The sequence below is a fragment of the Phaethon aethereus genome (assembly GCF_964289735.1).
Source record: "Phaethon aethereus genome assembly, chromosome: 1".
Classification (NCBI taxonomy): Eukaryota; Metazoa; Chordata; class Aves; order Phaethontiformes; family Phaethontidae; genus Phaethon; species Phaethon aethereus.
The window spans coordinates 78,118,485-78,140,229 of record NC_138575.1 but is presented as its reverse complement, the minus strand read 5'-3'; the positions used below and the strand labels follow the sequence as shown (position 1 = coordinate 78,140,229).

At 43.7% G+C, this 21,745-nt stretch overlaps 1 protein-coding gene across 1 annotated transcript; it reads right to left on the bottom strand.

The window, feature by feature from the left end:
* Positions 1–1,205: 1,205 nt before the first annotated feature.
* PARVG (parvin gamma) lies at positions 1,206–19,806 on the bottom strand (the record flags this gene model as incomplete). Its single annotated transcript, XM_082014173.1, has 12 exons — positions 1,206–1,543; positions 3,466–3,538; positions 7,253–7,354; positions 8,529–8,597; positions 8,711–8,772; positions 10,698–10,720; positions 11,616–11,671; positions 13,704–13,819; positions 14,241–14,381; positions 15,459–15,561; positions 19,162–19,226; positions 19,728–19,806. The coding sequence occupies 12 exons, from the start codon at positions 19,804–19,806 to the stop codon at positions 1,464–1,466; spliced, it is 969 nt and encodes a 322-aa protein (XP_081870299.1). The 3' UTR covers positions 1,206–1,463.
* Between the last annotated feature and the right edge of the window lie 1,939 nt (positions 19,807–21,745).

Sequence of the window (21,745 nt, the reverse complement as noted above, 5' to 3'; positions counted from 1 at the left end):
AAGGCAGGACTCAAAGGCTTATCAGCATTGCTATCTCAGGATTTTACTTGGGCTGTGCGATCCAAAACCAGACACAACAAATTCTCCTCTGCGAATCTCAGCACTCGCGCTAGGCGAGCTTTGGTTTCTCGTTAACACACAGATGGAGGATCAGCTCAGAGATCCAATGTCAGAGTCGCTGACGACAGGAAATTAAATCAGTTTAGGTGGAAACCAAAATAATATCAAAACGTCTTTTTTTTTTTTTTTTTTTTAGATTAGATCTCCAGCATTATGCAACATAAACATGACATAATTATAAGGTGAAGAGAGTAGATGGAGGTTTTGAAGGAATTCCATTTAAGATCCCCGAGAAAGCCCGAGGGTGACCGCTAACATAAGTTGCGGCTAGCCTCGCTGCGTCCCGAGGGGGCTGCTGGCACGCTTGGGGATGGTCGCCGGACAAAATCAGCTAAGGGAGTCGCAGAGGGGTCCGAGAGTCCCCGCAGCACCGGGATGCTGTCAGAAGCGGCAGAAACTGAGCGTGTCGCTGCTCCCGGCCACGACGGCCTCTCCTCCCAGCGGCTGCGAGGGAGCCGGCGTCCATCCACCTCTTAGCGCAGGGAAAGCGCCGTCGTGTTATTCCCTCCTATAAGCTGCCCGACACGGGAATCGGCATTCCCGCTAGTCAGACGCGGCGTCGGGGCTGCAGCAGGCCGGAGCCGGCCGCAGTTTGGCACCAGCTTAGCGTGGAGGCAAGGGCAACTTCCCACCGCTGGGCAGGAGACGACAGCCCCACGCCAGCACGTTGTTCCGGGTCCCTTCTCCGTATTCGAGCAGGCAAATCTGCGAAACGTTTATCAAACACTTGGTAAGCTCAGATTTCGTTTCAGCTGCCTGTCTGCTTGGTGCCCAGCCCACACCCTCTCGAGTGACAACAGCGGCCCACCTGTGGAAAGAAGGTTTTGAACTTGAGCTTTCAAGCGTGTCTGCAGCCTTCCCAGGCATGCCGCGGCGGGTCTCTCCCCTCGCTAGTTTCCAGCGTGAACCAGAAGCGGGGAAGTGGGGAGGTTGCGGTAACAGCTTCCAAACATCATCTCCAGAAGCAAAGAATCCACAGTCCAGAATAAACACACAATTGCGCTTCTCCGCAGCGTTGGGGAGGCTCCGGGAGAAGAAGAGACAGGGCCGGAGCAAGAGGTGCAGACATGGATTTACAGAGTGCGCTGCCCTGGATGGACACACGGACACACACACTTACAGTTGTGCAGGCAGCGCAGGTGAAACCCTGCGTGAATATATATGTGCGCTTGCATATACAGCGTTAATACAGCAAGTGTCAAACACAGGTGCATGCACATAAACAGTGGCAAACAGAGCTGGGAAACCAAAAACTGGACCGTGACATACTAAGGGGGGAAAAAAAAGAAAGGGGGGGGGGGGGGGGAAAAAAAAAGAAAAGCCCAAGCTCTTGGCCTTGCTCTTCATGTTTCTTTGGTCTTGTATTTGGAATACAAGCAGTACAGAATCCGCATTGTAGTCTTCATGTCTCCATTCACAATGTCTGTGGATACACAAGAAACAAGAAAACCAGATGGGAAGTATTAGCAGTCCCTGGAACAGAGAGAGACTGCAACTGCCAAAGACAATCTCCCACCTTTCCCCAGTTATAACGTGAACTTAGACAATCTAATTGTAACAAGAAGCAACACAGGAACTACAGAGCTAGCAGATTATTCATTTATTAAATGCACTTAAGGAAAAGCACCACAGAAAGGGGACCTTCACTGCACTATCTTGCTGGAAGACAGGATAAATAATGCATGGTAAGAAATAATTCTTCACTAGCAGAGAACAGAGCAGGTAATTTAATAGGACTTTACAGCTTTAATTTTCCATGATTCTTCTATGGCAGGAATCATGTTGGGAATTACCTGACACTATTTTTTTTTGTTGTTGGTTGTGATGTTTCCATCACGTTTTGCTGCTGTTGGCCATTTTCCTTTTTTTCATTTAGTTTTCAGCTCCCGTGTTATTGGCTAAACAAACTGCTCTTGTATTTAAATATTGCAACGGAAGAGCCGAACTGATTTAGAGGGTTTACTGTTCTTCTTACAGTGCTGTGAATCACTGGGAGAAAGACTAACAATGAAACTCTAGTAAATGGGATCCTTGAACAGTCTAAATAGTGTAGCTGTAGTAAGTACCCCTAAATTATATTAAATATAATCACTAGCTAAGGATTTTCCCAATGAAGCCAAAGGACCTGCAGACGTTGGCACCGATTATTTCTTATACTGATCAACTCTGTATTTGAGGCAGTGCAGAATAGCCGGAGGGAAGGAGAGAAAGCATGGGTTTAACTCCTTTCCTACAAAAGGTGGATCCCAGCATGGAGACCTGAGCTCACGCAGATTACTCTTTTCAAAGTTAACATAAATAGCTTCCCAAACTCCTAGTTCTACGCAATATGGCAAAAAGCCCGCAATTCCTGCATGCCCGTCATGCAAACTGCCAACATCACCAAAGCATTAGCAGAAAAAGAAAACGAAATAAAAAACAAAGAAAATCCTAAACTGTATCCTTCCCTCTCCATGATGCCATGGGTTTTGTTCTGAACACATGCACCCACTTGCTTAGGAATAACTCACAGGGGAAGAGATAACGCTTTCTATTTTTAATAAATATTTGATTTCCTTATTCAACAACAAGTTTTTGATGGGGTGAGGTTGCATGCCCTGCACTTTGCAGGGGGTCAGGCTAAGCAGTCACAGCACCATCCGCTATTGTAACCACATCCATCACCCCACCAGGAGCTGGTCAAAAATTTTTCTGTGGAGCATTTTTTTTAATTGGCAAATTTGACTCATCCAAAGGAAACTTTTTTGTGGTGAGGCAGGAGAGGAGAACACGAATGTACATTAACTCAGCAATGAAAGCATTCATTTGGATGTAGATCACCATTCAGCTCCCAGGTCTGAACTAGGCAGAATAGCACTGAAAATCTATGTATTTCACATTCAGGAGACTGACCCACCACCTCTGCTGGGTTTGAATAGAGTAGTCAGTGTTTCTGAGTTTCAGGACATATTCTGCAAGGTGTCTTTCCACATGAAAAAAGCTTGTTTTTAACGCACTAAAACTTCTGATGAGTTAGGAAAATAGCTTTCTCTCCAGCTCAGCCGCTGTAATTTCCCTAGGAGCTGCCACTGGTTTAAATCTTTAACAAATACTGACTTATTAAACAGTTTACCATAAAGTTACTAAACTTATAACAATCCCACATTTTTAGTATAGAAGTAACAATTGTTCAAAACAATTCTCAGCTTGGTTGCTGTTCATTCTGAATGAGGAGCTGTGGGGCAGCCATTAAATGAAACATGTCAGCGTCACACTGCAGAACCTACTTTCTTCAGATACCCTCACTTTTGCGAAGCCAGGATATTAGCAGTTCTATTCTAGAGAAGTTTTCGCGTCACGACTCACCTTCAGAGTTCACAGAAAAATTCAGAAGACCTCCATCTGTCAGCAAGTCCAACGCAAGGTTAACATTGTGAAGCTGTTGATGAGAGACAGATCAATATAACAGAAAATATTTTCCACCCGATGGTGCAGTGGCCCAGAGGTTTTAAAAAGTATTTCTCTAGTAGCTGAAGATACTGAGTCATAAATATGTACTCATATTCATCTCCTTAGTTTTGATGGAGTGCTCTTCAGAAGTTCTACCAATTATCGTATAAAATCGGATGTAAAAATCCGTCTCCAGCAAAACGTATCCCAGAGGTGGGCAGAAGAATCCATTTATTTAAAAATAGACCTTGCAGGTGAAAGTCTTGTGTTAATGGATGTTTCCATGGGGAAAACAGGCTAGATTCATAACTGGATCTAATAGATGCATGAATTTATTTCTTTTTTTTTTTTTAAACAATGCCCATATGCTTACCACATTTGGAACAGACAAAAAAAAAAAAAAGAAAATGTTCTCTATATTTCACTCAGAATTACAAAGATTGGAAATCTTCTGATCAGCTGTATTTGTGAGCTAGAAGTTTATGCTTTAACATATAAAGATGCCTATACACAATAACAGTATTGATGATATCCTTAATATTACTCATGAGAAATTAAGCACGCGTCTATGAATGAAGGCTGGGGTTTTTTTCCTGATTCTTCCTCTCTGTTTTTTCCTCTCCTTTCTCCACATAAAAGCAGCATCACATGCATATCCAGTAGTCATGAATGATTTTTTTTAAAGTAATATAATATCCCATTACTAGCTTCTAACAGCGTAAGGGCAGTTGTTTACTTGGCTGGTAATTAGCAAGCTCCCCTCCTTTAATGACGTAACAAGACGTGAACAAACTTCAAATTGTCTCTCCGTACATTCCTTAGGCTACTGAGCAATTTATCCTTCCGGAGGCACATCACAACTGCTGCCACGCTGATCCCTGTTATCTCCTGACAGTAGGCACAGGGGTCCCGCACACATAAGCCAAGCAAAAATTGTGTGCTCCGAAGTGAGGCAATAAATCTATGTTTTACCTGGTTCCCTGGCTTACAAGTAACCGAGACTGACAGCTTGGATTAGGGCTCGTTTTCTTCCTCTGATAGTCAGAAGCCAAGAGAGCTTAAGCTCATACAGATCTACACAAATTTTCTGATTGGAATGAATAAATCAAACGTTTCCTTCACGAACCATCATAGGTAAAAGGGGCACATTTCCCTCGCTGTGATGCGTACAAGATTTGCAGGGAGTGATAACATGCAGATTTCAAAATAGATCTTCAGACAGAAATACTGATAATTGCCAAAAAAAGGCAACCTAGAAAAATAAGTTTTTTCATCCAGCTGCACTTCCAGACTCAAAAGAGCTGGGCAATTCTCTAGGACTCACAATCAGAGAGAGATCAGGACATTTGGGCTATTTCAGCTCTGGGCCTGTTTTGGCAAAAGTATCAAGTTTACACAGTTTTGATAAGCACAGGGGCCCTTCCTTTATCATCATCTTCATCTCCTGACTGCACAAAGTTCACCTCTAATTTCATCCTGACCTATTTTGTGATTATATTCTTTGTCTCAGAATACACACCTTTCTATAGACGTGAGCGCCCAGAGCTGAACTTTCTTTACAGTTACTTGTAAACCTCACTTTTTTGGTAATAAACACCAAAAAAACCTGCAACAAACCTACCCATGTGCAGCAGTGTCTTCTTGCACCTGTAGGTGGGTCACCACCCAAATTTCTGCTCCCGCTTTCCTCACCCCTCCTGTCCCTCTAACATGGCTCCTGCCCTCCCGATTTCTTGTTTCTATTTCCTCCTCAGTATCACTGCTTCCATCCCAGTTTCCCCTCCTTGCGATTCATGAAGAGGACGTACCAGCTTTGAACCACAAGCTTCCAGCTTGAAGGAAAGTTGATGCACCACACTGATCATAACGGTGCGCGTGGTCGTCACTATTTTTATAACGCAAATGACATGTTTTAAATCTGAGCAAAGGTCACATTTTCATACTTTACTGTACCAATTAACATCTAAAATGACAGGGAGCTAGAAAGCACAGGGGAATTGAAAGACGCATTTTATGTACAAATGACGGTTGAACTATGGTCGCTCAATATTTTGAGTTGTATTGTCATCCCACTTTTCATCTTGTAATGAACAGCAGAGGAGAAACAAACAGTAAATACCACTTTGGCAAACTGTTCAACAATAAGCCTAATACGTGGAAGTAACTTTGCTAAAGTGAAATTACTAGGGTGTAGAGAACTGGACCGAACCAGTACCCAATCCCATGATATTCCTCTCTGGGGCCAGTGACCAGCACATGCAGGGTAAGAACAAGAAATTCTGAGCTCAGATTTGTAGCCAAAATGTAGGGATATCTCATTTCTTGAAAGAGATCTGTGAGGCTTGAATAGGGATGATCCAAGAAGAAAAATATTATCTACAAAATTCTAAATAAAAAAAATATTTGTTGACTTCCTCTGAATAAAGTTACTGGAAACGCTAACAATTTATTTCCAAGTCAATGGACCAGAGTAACCATTTTGAAAACTGGGTGGACGGGGAGAAAGGGAAGACAATCAACTGCAAGTACATGCTTTGATTTTGTTTCATTCAACCCTTCAAAATATATTTTCCATTTCTGAATCCTCTAAGATAAAAAAAAAAACAACTGAATTTTCCAATAGCTTTAGCAGTTATCAACTTACAGCAATGAATTTTTGACAAAATTTGAACCTAGGTCTCATACAATTGTGCTTTTAAATGTTTTTATTAAGCTCCACAGGAGTATTTATTAATTAATACAGAACCTCTGAGAATTTTCATTACAAATAAATACTGCCCAGGGCGATTAACTGCGGTGAGGTCAGGAATCGGACGAAAGCCTCGTCTGTGTGGGGAAGCTGTAATGCAAACCATGCCGGGAGAGAGATTCCCTTCTCAGGCAGCTCTCAAGCAAAAAGGATCTGACGCATTTCACCTTCAGAGATCTAACTGAGTATAACCCAGGAAAAATAGCTATGGTTTCAAGATTTTCAGCGCTATTCAGCGACCCAAGTGAAAAACCCCTACCCACACACCAGAGACAATTTGAAAATATCTCAAAATATATCAACATCGTAAATCTGTGGAGGAAGCATTTACACCAGCAGCCCAGCATGCACTACCTTCTGGCTGATGCCACTTTTTTCTTTTAAAGCACTGATGAAATCTTCCTGGTAGAGGTTGAAAAAGGAGTCAAGAAAGTCTGGCTGGGTAGGTTACAGCTCCCTGCCTCCAGGGAGGAAAAGATGTAAATTCTCAAGAGCTTCCTAAGCACAGAGGGGGCCTTCAAAATGTTCTGGTCATTTCTCGATTAAGGTATATTTTCAGGACAGCATAAGGAAACCTGTAGGGATCCAGTTCTGGTATGCAAGAGGTGTCAACCACTTTAAAATGTTGTTTGCAGGACAGACGTGTAGGAGATAGCATACCAATTCCCCGCCACACAGAGCCTCTGTATTTCTCACTGGAAGGCTTCAGAAGCATGTGTCTGCCTAACAACGGCAAGTAACAATAGTTTGCCTCCCATGAGATAACAATTACTTTTGAAGAAGACACCGACCTGTCCCAAGGTGTTTTTATAGCACCGAGCGCGTGCCCTTGTACCGTTCCAAACCACCATCCTGCAAACATTGTCCATGCGTAGGACTTCAATGACATTCAGAAGCATTAAATACACAAGATGTTTGAAGCCTCAAGCTCTCAGTAATTAAATAACAACCTACCATCTCCGTGGTGCTAGCTGGAGTCAGGAAGAAGTCCCTTAAATTCAGAAAGTAACCTTCCAGTTGTCCAATTAACAGAAGTAAGATAACTCCGTCTGCAAACTAGATGAAGAATGATCTGAATATTAGTTATTTATTACGTTGGCTTTTAGTAAATTACTGCGATAAATGCCATTCTAGCAACAAAGGAGTTTAAATGATACTCTGGCAAATGGGCAGCCTAATGACTCCGCTCCCTCAACCCCTTCTACGGTGAACTTCCTATTTAGCTACATAAGGCACCCAAGCTCACATTAAGTAAAAATACGGCCTTGCTAAAGGACAGCTGTTAAAACAAACTATTCCAGATGCGAAGGGACTTCAGACAACCACAAGTGACAAATGCGCAACTATAAATAAAAGAAAGTTATGCCTAGTGCCCGAGATTTACAACAAAACGCTGGCAAAACTTCCTTCCTTGCGGGTGCCCAGCAGGAAAACCCAAAAGTGCGCCGGAGCAGAGCTCCGCTGCTCACCCACGCGGCGTAAAATCGCAGGGACCGCGGCTGCGCTGAGGTTTCGAACGCCTGGAGCCAAGCGAGAGCTGTGGGCTGATCTCCCCTGCAGTTATCGCGTGCGGGTCTGCCGAAGCAGGGAAAGAAAAAGCCACGAGGGATGTTCCAAAGCTCATCTCCCATCACTCGCTCGCTCCCCGGAGGGAAGCTGGCTCCCCGGCTCTGCACCAGCCGCCGCCCGCCCGCCCCGGAGGCGGCGGCGGCAGAGGAGGACAGCGGAGGTGCGGGAGGTGACCCCGAGGTGCCTAACGGGCGCTGCTCTTGCGATTTCACGGGCTCTAAAAAAGCCCAGCGTTCAAAGGATGAGGCGTTGAAACGTAATGGCAATCAGGCCTTCCTACCGTGAAGCAAATCCAGCATCAAAAAAAAAAAAATCACTTAAGCAGCAGCAAATCAACTTGGCTCTCAGCGTAATTGTCAAAACGCCCTTATTTCCATCCTGACAGAAAGAGCGTCCATAGGAGTTGGGCAGACTCCGAAAATTACTCCCTGTAGCGTTACAAGGGCAGTATTCAATACAAAGCTGTATTTTTTCATGACTTATCAGCTTCAGAAACGTCAGATACTGAAGCCTGATATTGTAACCTGAAGCTAAAAAACAGAAAAACTGTTACGTTGCCAAGTTTCAAACTATTACAACAAAAAGGAGGAATCCTGTTGGTGAGAGGAAACACTCCAATGGATGACAAAACATGGTTAAAATGCAGCTTAGAGCAGGCTACCTGAGAGTCGATGTCTTTCACATTTAATCCTAATTTTCCAACGTGCTGGTTGACAAATTGCAAAAATACCTAAAGAAAACAGAAGGGGAGGAAAAGGTGGAAGAAAAGATAACTTTTTTCAGTGAAGTCATGAATTATGTTTTGCCTTACAAATGTTGACGTCTGTTAAAAAAGAGAATTACCTTTTTTACAGCTTCCAGCTTATCTGGAGCACGGCTAAATAATTCATCAAAGGCATCATCTTCTGTATCAAAACAACATTAATTGGTATTATTTGGAAAAACCGTCAGATCCGAGGTTTAAAGTGGCTCCAGAAGGAGAAAGGTGTTCACACCTTATGAGCCAAGGAGGAAGAGTCACAGGGAGACGGGGAAAAATCCTGCTTTCGTATTTGTCAGAGGACAGGGTGACAGGCTTCCTTTCAGCCTGACTACATCAGAGAAAACAAGTTACTCCACTCAGCTCCGTACTTTTCCCCTGCAGAGGTTCTCAAGATTTGTGCCAGCACCAGTCTGAGCAACAGCGAAGTTTTGCATCTCTACAGTTTCTCTCTTTTCAGTTATGATTTTTTTTTAACCCTGAACCTCTGGGCTAAAATGTTGTAAGCAGAGAAGAAGAACATTTTACTGCTCCCTCCCCAACAGAAACATCAGGTGCATCAGATTTGCAGAAAAACAGCCCCCTCCCTTCAAAAACCCACAAACTAGGTACTGGATTTGGAGACACTGCCCTTCCTCTGGAAGTACACGGACCTCCAAAAGGACGAGTTTAAAGGCAGGCACGGAGCGGGTGCCAGCAGCGCTACACCAGAGAACTAGCACGAGTTTAAAGATCACCGAGGAAATGAGATTCGTCAAAGTCCCTGAGGAGGCCCACCCCCACCTCCACCTTCTGCCCAGGTTTAGTGAGAGCAGGATACATCTCCTCACGGTAGCCCGGCCGCACGGCTGCTGTTTCATGCACAACCGAAGCATTTGAAACAGCCTTAAAAAAAACCAAGGGCAGTTTGGCAGCAAAAGCAGTTTCTACGGTGCAGGAAAGCAAAGGCAGCTTTGCTTAAGGAAGATTCCTCCCAAAAGCCAGCAAGAGAGAAGGCTCCGCTGCAGAAGGGTTTCCTCCTGTTTCTCCGTCCTCCCTGTCAGGGAACGGGTGAATCCATCAAACAAATCACGGAGCAACAGTCCGAAACCTGCAACGCTCTCGCAAACGAGAGAGCCCTCTTCTGGAGCCACGCTCTGGGAGTTCTCTCTTTGGTAAGCAAACTGTGTCAAAAATAGAGAGGGAGAGAGACAGCATTTCAGAGTGAACTGCAGATTTCTCTTCCCAGCAGAATCAGCCCACTGGAAGAAACACCTAATTACAGGGTGGGTTGTGGGGTTTTTTTTCCGCCACAATTTCAGCCCACGCCTGAGACCACTCAGTGGAATAAGTGATAAATATGTATTAAATGATATAGCTTGCACCTCTGCAAAGGATGAAAATGCTAACATAAAGGGCACAGCAGAGAATGAAAATGGTTGCCTTGATTCACTGGGGATGCAACGTGCTACTTTGCAGCAAGGAAGGCAAGCTCATGCTAAAGCCGGAGCAGCGCCCAGACCTCCTGCAGGCTCTGTCCACATGGACACTTTTCACATCAAGTGTTTCACAGCCCTCAAAAGCCCTAAGGGTAAAAACCATGGGGACGTTGGGTTTTACTGAGCTGCCGTCCATAATTGAGTACCAGTAGATTTCAAAATCTCATTTGCAAACTGCAGAAAGGAAACTACATGGAAACTGGTAGCAACTAGAAGCGCAATTCTCAAGCCATTATGCTTATAAATAGTTCCAACAGTGAATGAGGTCAATGTGTAAATCCAAGGCATACTTTTCCCCCAGTCAGGTCTTCTCTGCTGGGTCATCAACCCACTGTTTTGTTTCTTGTCTCACCTCCCATCTGTTGCCTGTAGTCCACAGGCAAAGCGACCACCCAACTTCCAAACTATATCGTGTTGGTATGAACATACATTAACAGAAGACAGTTGGAGAAAAACACTAAGAGAAATCCATGAATCTCTATCAACTCTAGTGGGAGGATACTGATTTTATCATGAGGTAAAAATGGATCAGAATGTGGTATATAATAGCACATAATAGCAAAACACTGAACTTGGCAATGCCAGTACTTACTTGACTGCGCTTCTAAATTCTCTCTAAAAGTGCAATAAAAAGCAAGAATTAGAAAAAGCATTCAGCAGAACTAATCTTATTCATAAAGCAAAGCTTATCTGGGCCATCAGCTATCTTGTAAAGCAGGAGATACAGTACAAAGCTCCATTAACTTTATGTTAGAGTAACTTTCCAACAGACATTTTTAAGTACACTGTATATCTGTATAGGCTCTTGGAACTATATGAGATTTTAACTAGCCCACAAACCAAAGAACATTTATTTTATAAGCACAATCCATAATATCCTCTTCCAATAAGCTGCTCATGACATTAGAGCTTGAAGATGTTCTAGCATATAAAAGATGATAGTAGGAAAATCTGTTTCTAGTTCTTGGAATGATGTCCACATTTTCTCAGTATATAAATGGTATCCTACTGCTTAACTCCATTAATAATGACAGTACCTCACAAACTCAGCAAGCTCAAACCTTTCTTCCACAGTAAAATAAAAAACCAACTGTTTCCTTTCTCTTTATTTAATGACACAATAGCAATACATTAAAAGTAGATTTAAACCACTGTGGCTGTAAAAAGTTTCCAGTTTAGTCTAGGACAGGTAAATTCACAGGACTCAATTTTTATTATTATATTTGTTATTCTATTCCATGGCAATGACAAACACTAAGCCTCATAAATGGTCATATACATTATTTTAAAGAAGTTTATATAAAGAGTAAAGAAGGGTATTATAATACCAAATCTGAAGGGAGGGGGGGAAAAAAAAGGAAAGAAATCAGAGAAACAGTTTGCATGCATATGCATTCCTGAGTTTACGCTTTTTGTCATCACGATCCCAGCTATTTTTTCTAAGGGGGAAAACACCCACAATATTTCCTTTCTGATTGACAGTGTAAAAAACAGATATATCCCCTCTTACTTGTTTTCTGTGATATATTCCACCGCATTTGCTGTCTTTAATCCTCTGGAGGTGTTCTGTTGAAAAGACAATAAATATTTTTGTGTTTGCTCATTACACAAAAAAAAAAATCCATAAGCATTAATGATGCTTTCATGACCTGTTTGCTGCCTTAAATGATCATCAGAGGGCATTTATTCAAGAAGTCCAGCACAATCAGTATAGCACTTTGAGAGGTTGCTACTCCCTTCTGCTCTCTTCACTCTTCAACCGGAAGTTAGGTGCTTCCTCATTAGAGGAAGCCAATGGAGAAGCACATGGTTCCTCAGCTTGTGAAGTTCAGAGGCTGGCATGTTCACCTGGAGACTTAATGAATGCATCAAGCTGCTTTGGGCAGGCAATGATTTCCTTGAGCACCTCACTGCATTAAAGACTCTTCACTTTTACAGTACTGGAGGTGGTCGCTTTGCCTTATAATAACCTCATGCCATGGCCTGCCACCCATTAATGAATCCCGCCTGCAGAGGACTTAGGTTTGGTGGGTTGCTTAGAATTAGGCTGGCAATTCTTACTATTTCTGAAGCCACCTGAGATCTTTGCTTATGGTCGTGTATCTTTGTTCCTCTATATAAACCTTAGTACTCCACCAAACATCAAAAAACCCCAGTGCTTCAACTCAACTGACAGTCTGAAGAGATAGGAGAGGATGGGCATGCCTCTGCTTTATTCAGGCACCTGGCAAACGCCTCATCACAAAAAAGTCCTTGGTGTTTGCCACTCCCCCCTTTTGGGCAGTGAAAAACACCCTGTTTACATACTGAGTCAACTGCTTTGGGTCAACTCATCACTGAAAAGGAGCGCACCCAGCCCCACCCGGGCAAGGGCAGGTGCCTCCTGCAGGCACATCACAGAAAGGCCAGGCCTTCTCTGGTCACCTTTGGGCTTCCTCAACATTTCCCCCTTCCTGCCCTTGACCCCTCCCCTGAGCTGTGTCTTCATGGGCTTTCCTCACTTTTGACATAACGACTGCCGTTCCCCCCAGGGGCACTGATTTCTCCTACGATCCCAATCGCGCGATTCCCATCATGATTCCCAACCAGCTCACTACCACAACCCCGTTATCTCCATTGCTGCTCCTCTCTCTCTCAAGGTTAGCAGCCCTTTCCGATGCTGTGGTTTCACAGATAATCACTCCCAATTTCTGTGCAGCTGAAGCACTCGCAGGCGCGCAAGGCACTTTCCTCGGCGTCCGGGCTGTCACCCCCATGACTGGAGCGTGGACAGCAATGCGCAATTTGGACTCCCGTTAGGTATCAGAGAGACCACTCCTCTGCTGAAGTGCCTGGCTGGGATGGGGCCACAATGGCTGCCTTTGCAGAAGCAAGCCCCCGTCCCTCCAGGACACTGTTAAATCTCCTGAGGTGACAGACGTAGCCCAAGGGCATGCAGTTCCAGTTATGATGCTCCAAGGAGGGAAGAGCGCTCGGTCACGCCGTACAGCCTGTGTGCTGGGCTCCCGACGCCACTGAATTGCAAACCCACTGTTAAAACTGTAGCACAGCGATGCTAACTTTTGCAATTATATCCCAAATGGCATGATATTTGATGTTCTCCTAAAGTTCCAGAGTTGACTTTAAGAAACCAAATAGAGGAAGAAAGCATGTAGATCTCAGCTTGTAGAGAAAAATACGAAAATGGGACCCCAATGGAAGGTGAGCAAAAAACTGCCTTCCCCTAAAGAAATAAACCCTCAGCATTAAACCAGTGTCACAATCCATGAGTGCAGGCTTCTGTTTTAAAACACTTAGAGATAGTAACAGCAGAATGTCGTCTTCTTTACAGAGATCAACAGCTGTTTTTAATTTGGACCATTCCTTTTTTTGATCAAGGAGAACAGCATAGTGTTTCCACCCTTTTAACGATACAGCATCTGAACGGAGAACAAAATGATAGCCTAGTCCAGCAAACCCAGAAGTTAAAAGGCACAGTTCACAGAAAATACAAGTGTCTCTTTCACAGCTGCACACACATTTCTCCCTAATTCGAAGCAAATTAGTCTCATGAAAGGTCTCTAGGATCTACTGTAACAAATACTGAAACTATAATTACCTCAATGGTGATTGTTTCCACTTGAACATTTGGAGGCATGGCCAGGTTGGGTTCGAAGTGCTTTGCTATTGCAACCAGAAGATGCAGTGTGCTCAGCAAGTCCTTTGTCAAGATAGCTATTCCGTGTAAAGCAAGAAAACAACATTTAGTGTGCAAAACAAGTAAACCTCACTCCAGTATCATAAATTCTCCCTGTGCAGAGGATCCCAAAGTCCTGGAGGACCATTACACAAGTGGGACATCAGATTGGGGTTTACGCAATATCACAGTTCAGCAATACCACACCGTAAAAGTCGTTTTTGTGAGAGACACACACAGACACTGAGGGCTGTTAAGTGGTCCACAAGCCACACACCTAGAGGATGCACCTTGCATGACCCAGTCAGGGTGAGATATTCCTGTCTCCCTTCTGATTCAACTAGTAATTGAAAACGGGATGTTTAATTACTGTTCTGGTACCCCCTTGCCTCATAGCAGCCTTATAGTGGAGGAAGCCCCATGATGGATAATTTTCTCCAATTGCACTTCTGCACCTACATTCCACGCTCCATTTCAGCTGACTTTCTTCCAGTTGCAAACACTTAGCCACAGCTTCCAGAATCACAGAGAGTTTCTGTCGCTGTTTTTTTTCTGTTAATGCGATCTTGTCAACATCCAGCTTGAGAGATCCTAGGTTTTCTTTGACAGAGAGACCACAGGAAGGAGAAGGATGTATTTTAACACCACCATAGGAAAAAAAAAAAAAATCAGAAACATAAAATGACAGCAAAGCACAGAAATTCTTGTTTTAAATCTTTGATACCACTTAACAGTTTCCACAGACCCACATCCCACAGCTGTATGCCTTGTTAAACTCCCGCGCTCTCTGAAAGCCTTGGTAAAAAAATCAGTGAAGCTCTGCAAAAGGAGATGTCTCAAGTCATTCCTTGCTGCATCATCCCCCAAACCTAGCACTCCACGTTCCTCCTTTTCCTAGAGAAAGCTACGGGAATCCAGTGGGTGAATCTTTCCTGTAGATAGTGTACAAAGGCAGTATCAACTCACACGTATAGAAGAAATCCCAGCTCACTGCTCAGGCAGGTAAACTACGAAAATAAGCCAATCCTGTCCACACTGCTGCCCTCAGCCTTGACCCAAATGAGATATGATTTGAAAGACATCCCGAAAGGGAGTGAAAGGGGAAAAAAAAAAATGAAGTAGGGACAGGAGAGATGGATATATAGAAATAGACCAACAGGCTGTTCCAAGAAGTCACATCTTTACACAAGCACGTCATAGCGTAGAGAGCCTTTTAGATTTTCATCAGTTCCTGTTCCAGCCCCATGCTTTAGACCCAGAACTTTTTGCTATTTTTTTTAAAGCAGGAGAACATAAAAAATATAGTGCCGATTCCATCCAAGGTTTCTGGTAGCATCACAAATCACCTTTGTGCTCCCAGCTTATGAAGCCCCCTTCCCTTCAGAGGCACTGTAACTTCACACTTCAACGTTGACCTTTTTTTTTTTTACGTTAACTAGCAGGTAAAGAGACTTTCATAGAAGAAAAAAAATTCTATAAAACCCATAGTTTTTTGGAATTTGTTGGCATTTGTTCGGAATTGCGGTTACCAGAGACGGCTCCCAGCGCGGCGCCCGCTCTGCCAGCCAGGAGCGAGGCCCCAGCAGATCACTGCTGCTGCGATTCCTGAGGTTTATTCTCTGACCTGGAAGTTCCTCCGTGATGTGTTTGCGAGCTAAACTCAAAGCAGCAGCTTACCCAAAAGATGATGAAGCACCAGCCCATCGTACAGATCCTCTTCCAGACTTTTAACTACTATGTGTTCCTCTTTCAGAGTTGCGTTAATCCAGTCAATCAGCAACTGCGGAGGAAAACAAAGCAATTACAATCCTTTTGTTTAGACAGGATAGCACTCAGTGCTATATTGTGTTTCATCTTTCTCTTAAGTCCCTTATCTCACATCTTGGTTTGCTTTCAACCACCACTTCCTTTGTGCTTTTTGGTTGCTTTTTAAAGGGAAGTTAAGTATCAGTTAGTTCTCCCTAATTTTCAAGCGAGATGGACATCTCACAAATTATATTCCTATGAATTTTGTAGAAATAGTTATACAGGTGGAGAGACAGACCCTGTTCCCACTTTCATCAGGGAAAAGGCTGCAGAGTGCACTTCCCAACCCCTGCCTTCATTGGACATCACAGAATTCACACAAATTCAACCGTCAGACAGAAGTTCTAAGAAAAGAGGCTTCACTCATTCTGTTGGTTGTTTCTTGTAGTCATCCATCCTCCCTTTCCTCTCCTATTTTTGTTTTCTTTTTCTTTCTGAAATTTTGTATTAATCAGTCTCCAAATACCTCTTTTGGGGGAAAAAAGTATTTTGTTTATTTTGCTTTCTTACGTGGCAGTCCTCCCATCACCCTTTCCAATATCCTTCCTGCCTTTGCAAGGGGAAGCTGCTCAGGAAGCCAAGGGCTGGATACGACTGGAAAGGAACCACATTCCCAGTTGCATCCCATGGCCCTGCAGCCCCTTCCTTGAGCACTGTGGTCTTAGACAAGAGACCAAAGGAGCTCCTCAGCACTTCCCCAAGCACGTGTTTTATCCACATAGATATTCCCATAGAAAGGGAAGATGAGCTGCTGAAGCAGAACCGAAAAGCAGTAGCCCCAGCTGGCTGTTAACAAGAACCTCTCGAAAGAGGGATGGCTATTGCTTGCATTGCTATTATTGCTACAGGTGAGTGTCTGGAGTTTGTTGTGTGGATAATATCCTTCTCACTCACTGTAAATGGAGGAGAAAATTCATAGCAGATCCCTGCAAGTTAGCCAACATTAAGAAAAAAGTAAAAAGCAGTTTGGGAAAAAAAAAATTAAAATCCCTTGAGATGCTTGAAACTGCTCAAGAAACAAAAGCACCTGGCACCAACACTTGCCCGAACTGAGATGCTGTCAAAGAGTTTGTAATATACTTCCTCAGCTACGAAGTAACAAGAAATTTCTAGCGCAGAAAGCTGTGCTCCTCAACTAATGCTTCCAGGTTAAGATCTAGCGATGCTTTAGGTGTGTGAGGGATACAGTGGTACCCCAAACATAACAGTACAACCAGATGGGAGTCAGAAAAGCAGAAAACACTGCTGAGTACAGATCTGTGTGATCCCTCATTTGCTATCTCGGCTCTGAACAGCCACATCCACAGCCTGCAGCTCACACAAGTCTGCTTTCGGTCCAGTTGTTGGGGCCCCCCTCACCTGCAGAGCAGAGTGTTGTGTCTAAAAATGAGTACAGAGGGAAAGGAGAAAGGGAATACCTCAAAAAGTTTGCTCCTGGCTTCCAAATGTAACCATCCTCTATTTTCCACACAGTTTGATATTTATAGTAACTACAGTGAGCCATTTCATGTTCCTTAGTTACCCAAAGCCACCCCAAAATGAAAATGCAGTGAAACAGAGTCTTTCTCCCAAGGCAGTTTCTTTGCTTCCCTTATTCTTCTCTTGAAGATAGCTCCCTGTCCCAGCCTCCATCCCAATCTCTTCTCTAGAGGAGCCATGAACTCTTCAGATTAAGAAGGCAATCAGTGGCACCGATGGCCACCCAGAGGACTGCCTCCCTTGGGACCCAATTTCTACCTCCTCATTACAGAGTCACAGAACCACAGAATCATTAAGGATGGAAAAGACCTTTAAGATCATCAAGTCCAACCGTCAACCCAACACCACCATGCCCACTAAACCATGTCCTGAAGTGCCATGTCTACATGTTTTTTGAACACCTCCAGTGATGGTGACTCCACCACCTCCCTGGGCAGCCTGTGCCAATGTTTGACCACTCTCTCAGTAAAGACATTTTTCCTAATATCTAGTCTAAACCTCCCCTGGCACAACTTGAGGCCATTTCCTCTCCTCCTATCGCTAGTTACTTGGGAGAAGAAGCCAACACCCTCGTCGCCACAACCCCCTTTCAGGTAGTTGTAGAGAGCGATAAGGTCTCCCCTCAGCCTCCTCTTCTCCAGACTGAACAACCCCAGTTCTCTCAGCCACCCCTCATCAGACTTGTGCTCCAGCCCCCTCACCAGCTTCGTTGCCCTTCTCTGGACACGCTCCAGCACCTCAGCATCCTTCTTGTAGTGAGGGGCCCAAAACTGAACACAGGATTCGAGCTGCGGCCTCACCAGTCCCGAGTACAGGGGCACAATCATTTCCCTACCCCTGTTGGCCACACATCATCCAAAGAGAAGAAAATAAGCAGTGAATAACATTGTTTCAGGAGCCTCTGACGGGAAATGGATTAAGCACTAAAGCTCACAAAAATCTTCATAAACTGAGGAAAGCTCTTCGTTTTTGGCAGTCTGGAAAGAACAAATTCAGTGTCTCTGTAGACAACATAACTGCATTTTGCAGCACCACCTTTCAGATTTTCTCTTTTGTATAAAAACATTGTGAAAGTCTGACAAAAAATTAAATCTTTTTGATCAAATGTGCAAGAAGGTTTAAGAAAACACAATATAGTAACATACATATTTATGGATTTATGAATGCCATATAATACACACCCCAGCACATAGCCTAAGCTGGTTTTCATAATATTTATAACAATTTTAGTATCTCCATAATGCAAGAAGTGCTGGTCTCATGAGAGACATGCCACTTTTCTTCCAGGAAATTTCAGTCTACTAGCTTTCCCGTGGGCTGTGCCATTAGAGGAACGTGGTGACTGAATGCACACGGAAGTTTTTCAAGATTACTTGGAAATAAGGTACTTTCCCATGAAATAGGATTTATCCTTCACAGTTACCTCAAGCAGACAATGTACCATCCAACAACTTGAAAGTTTTTCTCCTGAATTCTTGGTGGCTTGCATACCCTTCACCCCTTCTGCCTCTGCTCTATGCTATCATCGTCAGGCTGCATCGCAGCCGAGCCAGCTGCTACCGGAGGTGGAAAAACAAGACAGAAGACTGTTGCAAATCAGCACAGCAACCCTAAAAATTGTTATCATGGGATCAGGGCAGCAACCCTGCTCATATCCAAACATCGCTTCAGTCACAGCAAATGTTGACGTGCGTTTGCTCTCAGCCACAGGCCACTGTTCCAGCTGGATTCTCATTGCTGTTGCGCTATCATTACAATGAAGCAGCAACTGGGTACTTCTGGTGCGGCTCATCCACACGTCCCAAGTTAGGAGAGGTATCATATAAGAAGAAACTCAGTTTTTCAATCTACACTCCACTTGACGCACAGCAGTGACCCCTCTTAGGCATTTGAAGCCTGGTCCTGCACCGCCCCAGCCATCCTGGTACTGCTTTACTCGTGTGGAGCCCGAGTGCCAAAAGCAGAGCTCGCCCCCACCTGTAGAGAGGGGGGGACGGGGGCAAAGGAGTTGGGCAATTTACAGAGCCAGGCATTAACACGAAAGGTAAAAACAACTTGAGGTGAGGGTTAAACAATATAGTAAAAGAAACAGTACCAGTTTTAGTTCTTCCAATTTGGGATTGTTGCTTGAGGTTGGTTTTATGAGTTTCTTCTTCTCGCCTATGAAAGGAAGCAAACAAGATCCATTACAATTACCAGACACAACTAACGCAAGTTTGCTGAAAAATCTGCTATCAGTTGAATATTACCCAATATCACTAATTGCCATATGTAGAAACACTGTTATTTTTTATTTTAACTGATTCCTTATGAGTGAGAAAACGGTATATCAGACGACTAAGACTGCTGTTGGAAATTATGCTTCAATGGAATTCAGATCAGTAAGATTTAGACATACAATTCTGGAAAGAGAAAAACAAACTTGGTCAGATCCTTATGTGTGAAATTTAAATTTCAGTTAAAGAACCAGCTAGAATTTGTGTTGCTTCTTCATGATCTGCCTCTAGAGAGTCAGCAACCAAATTACACACCCAGAGCTTACTCACTGCTGATAAAACCATGGGACCACTGATGAAAAACACACGATTCATTTGTACTGCACATTTTCTGCTTGGTTTTTTCAGGTCATTCTTTTTCTGACCTGTTTCATAAAGTACATACCTTGAGCGATGACAGTCTCAGATAGGAATTGATTAAGTGGAGCAGGCTGTGTAAATACATTTAAAAAGTCTGGATCCATTGTCTTTTGTCACTCCTGGTAAACTGGTAAAAAATATGGGGCGGGGGGAGGAAGGAAAATGAGTAAACGCATGTAAAGATCAAAATTACTGCTAAGAAGAAAACAAAAAAACAAACTGAAGGGTTTTTTTCAGTTATTTCATGATTGGTGGATTGCTTTTTTAAAAAAATCTGAAAATGTATTTAAATGTGTGTAAAGAAAAAGAAGTTAAAAAGAACTCTCCTTTTTCCCGTTAATCAACAAAACGTAGGAAAAAAAGCCCTGAAGTACTAAAACTTGCCTTAATTCCATCTAATTCTGTTGCATATGAATTAGATTAGTAAAATCTTATTTCAACTGAAATGAAAAAGCTTTCCGTTCCTAAGTATCAATGGATATCTGCTACAAAAATGACCAATATTTAAGAAGTATTAATTCAAGAATACAGTAGTTAAATTACTGCGACAACCTTATAAATATAAGCAGTTTCCTTTATTACACCAGCTGGTATAGCTGTGGGGAAACAATGACATGTTTCTGGGTAGACAATCCCATCTTCATGTTAGATTAAGTTGCATGGCTTCTCAAAGATTGTTTTATTTTAAATAGATTGGAGAATTACTTTCCTTCCCAACCCAGATGTCCTCAAATGAAAGCAGAATGACAATACACAATATAGTGGTGAAAATACCTTGTCAACAAACACAAAATTATGTGCAAAATTTTCCAAAACAGCTAGGAGTCATGTCAGAGGACAGCAGAAGTCAGAGAAAGGAATGGGGTTGTTGGAGCTGGGTGGAGCGGCTGCATAGCCATCTATACGCACCTTCTTACTAAACACCCAGCTGAAGTTCATCTCTATCACCAGCAACTATCTACGAATAAGAGGCTGGCAATGGTATCTCCCACTCCCCTAGAAGCTGTGACTCAAACCACACTGCAAGCAGAGATGAGTCTGATTTTTTTAACCATGGGTATGTAAGGCTGTGCCATGCTGCCTACAGAGACAACAGAAAAGATAGAGCCAGGCTTTACAGGCAGCTTACATAGAATCATTTAGGTTGGAAAAGATCTTTAAGATCATCAAGTCCAACTGTTAACCTAGCACTGCGAAGCCCACCACTGAACCATGTCCCTAAGCACTACATCTACACATCTTTTAAATACCTCTAGAGATGGTGGCTCAACCACTTCCCTGTGCAGCCTTGTTCCAATGCTCGACTACTCTTTCAGTGAAGAAATTTTTCCTAATATCCAACCTAAACCTCCCCAGGCAGAACTTGAGGCTGTTTCCTCTTGTTCTATTGTTTGTTACTTGGGAGAAGAGACCAACATCCACGTCGCCACAACCCCCTTTCAGGTAGTTTACAAAGCGATACAGGCTGTACTCAGCCTCCTCTTCTCCAGTTCCCAGTTCCCTCAGCCGCTTCCTGTAAGGCTTGTGCTCCAGCCCCCTCACCAGCTTCGTTGCCCTTCTTTGGACACGCTCCAGCACCTCAACATCCTTCTTGCAGTGAGGGGCCCAAAACTGAACACAGGATTTGAGGTTGGTCTCACCCGATCCAAGTACAGGGGCACGATCACTTCCCTACTCCTGCTGGCCACACTATTTCTGATACAGGCCAGGATGCTGTTGGCCGCCTTGGCCACCTGGGCACACTGCTGGCTCATATTCAGCTGGCTGTCAACCAGCACCCCCGGGTCCTTTTCTGCTGGGCAGCTCTCCAGCCGCTCCTCCCCAAGCCTGTAGCGTTGCATGGGGTTGTTGTGACCCAAGTGCAGGACCTGGCATTTAGCCTTGTTGAACTTCATACAGTTGACCTTGGCCCGCCAACCCAGCCTGTCCAGATCCCTCTGCAGAGCCTTCCTACCTCCAAGCAGATCAACACTCCCCAACCAACTTGGTGTCATCTGCAAACTTACTGAGGGAGCACTCGATCTCCTGATCCAGATCATTGAT